At 38.5% G+C, this 6,131-nt stretch overlaps 1 protein-coding gene across 1 annotated transcript; it reads left to right on the forward strand.

Moving 5' to 3' along the window:
• The first annotated feature begins 2,360 nt into the window (after window positions 1-2,360).
• On the forward strand, window positions 2,361-2,858 carry LOC111784337. Its single transcript, XM_023665066.1, has one exon. The coding sequence runs from the start codon at window positions 2,361-2,363 to the stop codon at window positions 2,856-2,858; it is 498 nt and encodes a 165-aa protein (XP_023520834.1).
• Window positions 2,859-6,131: the final 3,273 nt, after the last annotated feature.

Below are 6,131 nucleotides of genomic sequence, written 5' to 3' on the forward strand. Positions count from 1 at the left end.
AAAATAATACTTAAACAAAATAATTAATATTATTTTAGGTATTTTTTATTAGCTTCAACCTAATCTTTTATTCTAGTTCGAAATAGAAAAGATTAGTAAGCAATTTTAATAAATGTCTTAAATATGAACTATTTATAAATATATATATTTTTTTTTGTTATGAATGCCAGGTTAGACCTTCTTATAGACAAAAATCATACTTAAACAAAATAATTAATATTATTTTAGGTATTTTTTAAAATTCAAATTCAATATTACATTTTTATTCTAGTTGGAAATCAAAAGAGATGTAGTAAGCATTAGTTATTCTTTCATTATACATGTATTTTCATATTTATATTAAGATTTATTTTACTAATTATTTTAGGTATTTTTTATGAGGTTCGAACATAATAGTTTTTGTTTAGTTCGAAATAAAAAAAGATGGAGTAAGTATTAGTTATTCTTTTATTATACATGTATTTTCATTTTTATGTTAAGATTTATTTTATAAAAGGTAGACCAAAATAATACTTAAACAAAATAATTAATATTATTTTAGATATTTTTTATTAGATTCAACCTAACATTTTATTCTAGTTCGAAATAAGAAATAAAAAAGATTAGTACTACGTTATAAATATATATATATATATATATATTTATAGTAAGGCCCGGTTAGGCCGACCAAAATCATTTCTAAACAAAATAATTAATATTATTTTAAGTATTTTTTTTTATCGACTTCAATATAACATTTTTATTTTAGTTCGAAATAATAAAAAGATAGAGTAAGTATTAGTTATTCTTTTATTATACATTTATTTTCATATTTATGTTAAGATTTATTTTACCTGTTTTACATCAAAGGTAGATCAAAATAATACTTAAACAAAATAATTAATATTATTTAGGTATTTTTTATTAGCTCCAACCTAACATTTTTATTGTAGTTCGAAATAAAAAAGATTTATTTTATAATATGAGCTGGAGGTCGTAGAGAATTATATGTAATGATCAATAAATTGAGTTTAATTGAATCTATAAACGTATCAAAATCCGATCAACAATATGATTATTTCAATAAATCTTTGTACTGGAATTGACGACCAACCACTACGAACATTAGTGTTTATTGGTGGTGAATATAAATGGAACGTGGCCAAGTGGTAAGGCAACGGGTTTTGGTCCCGCTATTTAGAGGGTCGAATCCTTCCATCCTAGAGTATGTGTATTATATATAGAATAATATATTCTAAGATATATAGAAAAATATTCCATATCATATTCGACTAAAGTTTGCCCTTTTAAACAACCTTTTCATATTCGACTTAAGCTTGCCCTTTTAAACAACCTTATCATATCCGACTAAAGCAACCTTATCATATTCGTCTTATCATATCCGACTAAAGCAACCTTATCATATTCGTCTTATCATATCCGACTAAAGCAACCTTATCATATTCGACTAAAGCTTGCCCTTTTAAACAACCTTAGAAAAATATTCCATCCTAGAGAGTATGTTAGGAAAATATTCCATATCATATCGGACTAAAGCTTCCCTTTTAAACAAATCCTTCCGTCCTAGAGTATGTGTATATTATATATAGAATAGTATATTCTAAGATATATAGAAAAATATTCCATATCATATTCGATAAAGATTGCCCTTTTAAACAACCTTATGCTTAAGAATCTAGTAATAGATATAAATCCTAATCAAAGAATCCTCTTAAACAACATTATGCTTAAGAATCTAGTAAGAGATATAGATCCTAATCAAAGAATCCTCCTAAACAACATTATGCTTAAGAATCTAGTAATAGATATAGATCCTAATCAAAGAATGAGAAGAATAAAGTTTAATTATAGATACTGTATGATTTTGTGTTGTGATGTGATCTGGTGTTAATGCATGTCTTTACGTTATGATATTTATGTTTTCTTTTATCTGAATTATATGGTGGAATGTAGGGAATGTTATAAGTAAATCATAAACTTAGTTAGAATCATTTTCTTGGTTTCTAGAACCATGCCGCACCGAGGACGTAGAAGAGGTTCGGGAGAGGACGACCTCCCATTAGAAGAGGGGGAAGAAGAGAAGCCGAAAGAAACTCTTCCCAAGAAGGGTCGACTATCGACGCTATGCGTTTGTACCACCTCCTGAACATGCAACTCCCCCACAAACCGTACCACCTCCTGAATATGCACCTCCCCCACAAGCTGTACCCCCTCCTGAATACGCACCACCTCTTCAAGCTGCACCACAGCCCGAGTTAGACCCCGCCACAAGGTTAATATTGGAATCACTCCAAACGACAATGCAAACAATGCTAGCCACACAACAGGCCACGTTGTTAGCTACACAACAAGTCGCGGCAATGGCCACGCAACCAGCCAACGCGGCGGACATGCTACCAGTGGATGCGATAGCTATACAACCGGCCAACAACCCGCAACCGGACAGGGGTGCGAGTTGGTTAAAGGATTTCAGACGGTATAACCCCCATCCATTTGTCAGTTCAAAGGAAGATCCCACAGCGGCTCATATGTGGATTGCAAACATGGAAACGACCTTTGAATCAATGAGATGCCCTGATGAACATAAGGTGGCGTGTGCGGCGTATGTATTACAAAAAGATGCAGAAGTGTGGTGGTCGGACAATAAACAGAGTATCAACCCGGGTGAGGGGATTACAACGTTGGAAACATTTAAGGAAGCCTTTCTGAAGTATTATTATCCAAAGGAAACCCGTATAAAGAAACAACAAGAGTTTAATCACTTAACCCAAGGAGATCGCACGGTGGATCAGTATGATCAGGAGTCCATGAGATTAAGAAGGTTTGCACCGTCATTAGCTGACACGGAAGAGAAATAGATGGAGAAATTTGTGTTGGGGTTGAACCCGAAGACCCGCCGCATGTTGGAGGCTTTTAATCCAACAACTTATGAAGAGGCCCTATGGATGCTCAAGTCCCTAGAGGAACCTCCGGAGGAGAAAAAAACTGGAGCCGACGGTTGTCACAGGGAAGAAACGCCCTGTCGAGGTCGGAACCATAGAATTCCAACCACTGCTCCAGAGACCTCGATATCAGAATAGGCCACCTACTCACCGCCAATAGCCCAATACCTAACACCGGAGAAGCCCCTGTGGTGGGACTGTGGAAAACAACATGTTGGGAGATGTTTGACAGGCTCAGGTATGTGTTATATCTGCGGTCATGCAGGTCACTCGGCCAGAACTTGCCCTACAAGGAGCGCAGGAAATTCAAGGGAACCCCTTAGAGGACGATCATTCGAGAACCCACCATACAAACCCACCCATAGACTAGGGCATATACAACCACCAGTAAAGAGGCAGGAACGTCTAGCACCATGGTGACAGGTACACTTTCTATACTAGGACACTTTGCATTGACATTGTTTGATTCTGGTTCTACCCATTCGTTTGTTTCTTTACCATTTGTTAAACAAGCAGGGTTCATAGTAGAACTCTTAATGCATGTATTGTCGGTCGGTACTCTAGCAAGGGTAGTCCTAGTGACGAAAAATAGGGTAAAAGACGGACAAGTGGTAATAGTTGGATAAACCATCCACGTAGACTTCAAAAGTAGTGGATATGATGGATTTTGACGTCATACTAGGAATGGACTGGCTAGCCGAAAACTTTGCTAGCATAGACTGCCATAAGAAAGAGGTGATATTCACACCTCCAAACGGACTTACCTTTAAGTTTAAAGGAACCTTCACAGGTACCACCCCAAAAATAATATTGATGATGAAAGCGAGACGCCTGGTACAACAAGGGGGGGTGAGCGTTTTTAGCCTGTGCAGTAAACACAAAAGGAAAGGAAAAACCAATAGACACAGTACCCATAGTAAACAAATTTATAGATGTCTTCCCGGAGGACCTCCCGGGAATCCCTCCACTGCGAAAGGTAGACTTTGGAATAGAACTGGAGCCAGGAACGGGACCCATCTCTAAGGCCCTGTACCGCATGCCACCAGCAGAACTAAAAGAACTTAAATCACAACTGCAAGACCTATTAGATAAAGGGTTCTTTCGACCTAGCGTATCCCTTTGGGGAGCGCCAGTGTTGTGTGTCAAAAAGAAAGACGGCTCTATGCGTCTATGCATTGATTATAGGGAATTAAACAAGAGGATGGTAAAGAACAAATACCCATTACCCCGCATCAAATTAAGATTAAAAATGAAGATATACCGAAAACAGCCTTTCGAACCAGATATGACCACTATAAGTTTGTGGTAATGTCTTTTGGTCTCACTAATGCCCCAGCAGTATTCATGGAATTAATGAACCGAGTATTTAAGGAATGCTTAGACTCGTTTATGATCGTGTTCATAGACGACATCCTCATATACTAAAAAATAGACCTAGAACACCAAAAGCACCTTCGCAAGGCCCTAACTATCTTGAGGGAGAACAAGTTGTATGCCAAATTCTCCAAGTGCGAATGTTGGCTACGACAGTTTTCGTTATTGGGGCACGTAGTGTATAAAGACGGAATCTTAGTGGATCCCAACAAAATAGAAGCTGTCATGAAATGAAAACACCCAACTACGGACATTGAAATACGAAGTTTCTTGGGATTGGCGGGTTACTATTGAAGGTTTGTTAAAGACTTTGCTAGAATAGTCACACCTCTCACCCAATTGACAAAAAAAAGGTGTACCCTTCGTTTGAGACGATTCTTGTGAGGCCAGCTTTCAAGAACTAAAACAAAGACTGGTGTCCACCCCAGTGCTCACGGTTCCAGAAAGTTCGGTGGGATACGTGATTTACAGTGACGCATCCAAAAAGGGGTTGGGTTGTGTACTGATGCAACAGGGCAAGGTGGTCGCGTATGCGTCACGCCAACTAAAGGATTATGAGAAAAACTATCCTGCCCATGATTTGGAGTTGGCGTCAGTGGTGTTCATGCTAAAAATTTGGCGACACTACCTGTATGGCGAAAAGACACAAATTTATACGGACCATAAAAGCCTAAAATACTTGTTCACACAAAAAGAATTGAACATGAGACAACGTAGATGGCTAGAGCTGGTAAAAGATTATGACATAGATATTCAGTACCACCCTGGAAAAGCAAACATAGTCGCTGATGCACTAAGTCGAAAAGCAGTACACTCGTCGGCCTCATCACGAGGGAGCAACGAGTGCGAACTGATTTCGAACGAGCTGACATAGCGGTAGTAACGAAAGAGGTGGCAGCTCAAATAGCCCGACTGACAGTGCGTCCCACGCTCAGACAAAGGATCATAGACTCACTCACAACGTGAGGACCCAAGTCTAAACAAAATCCTAAACCAGTTGAAAACATGCCCAGTGGACGGTTTTTCTAAGTCAACAGATGACGGACTATTATGTCAAGGGCATTTATGTGTCCCACCGGTCAGTGAAATAAAAAACGAAATCCTAATTGAGGCACACAACTCACCCTTCTCGATACATCCAGGTGGAACAAAGATGTATCAAGACTTGAAATAACATTTATGGTGGAGAAGTATGAAAAAGAATATCGCGGAGTACGTGAGTAAGTGTCTAGTGTGCCAACAAGTAAAAGCCCCTAGGCAGAAAACCGCCGGGTTACTACATCCTCTAAGCATACCAGAATAGAAATGGGAAAACATAGCTATGAATTTCATAGTAGGCCTACCCAAAACACCAAAGGGCTACACGGTAGTTTGGGTGGTTGTCGATCGTTTGACAAAGTCGGCTCATTTCCTGCCAAGTAAGACAACATATACAGTAGACAACTGGGCTCAATTGTATGTTAAAGAAATTGTGAGGTTNTCTGCCAAGTAAGGCAACATATACAGTAGACAACTGGGCTCAATTGTATGTTAAAGAAATTGTGAGATTGTATGGAGTTCCGGTGTCTATTGTGTCGGATCGGGACCCGCGTTTCACGTCAACCTTTTGGCGCGGACTCCAAAAAGCGTTGGGTACCCGCCTCGACTTTAGCACCGCCTTTCACCCACAAACTGATGGCCAAACGGAATGATTAAACCAAATCCTGGAAGACATGCCTCGGGCATGTGTTATAGATTTCACAGGGAGTTGGGACGCTAAACTACACTTAATGGAATTCTCATACAACAATAGTTTCCAAGCAACCATCGGGATGG

The sequence above is a fragment of the Cucurbita pepo genome, unplaced genomic scaffold, assembly GCF_002806865.2.
Source record: "Cucurbita pepo subsp. pepo cultivar mu-cu-16 unplaced genomic scaffold, ASM280686v2 Cp4.1_scaffold000189, whole genome shotgun sequence".
In the NCBI taxonomy this organism is placed as follows: Eukaryota; Viridiplantae; Streptophyta; class Magnoliopsida; order Cucurbitales; family Cucurbitaceae; genus Cucurbita; species Cucurbita pepo.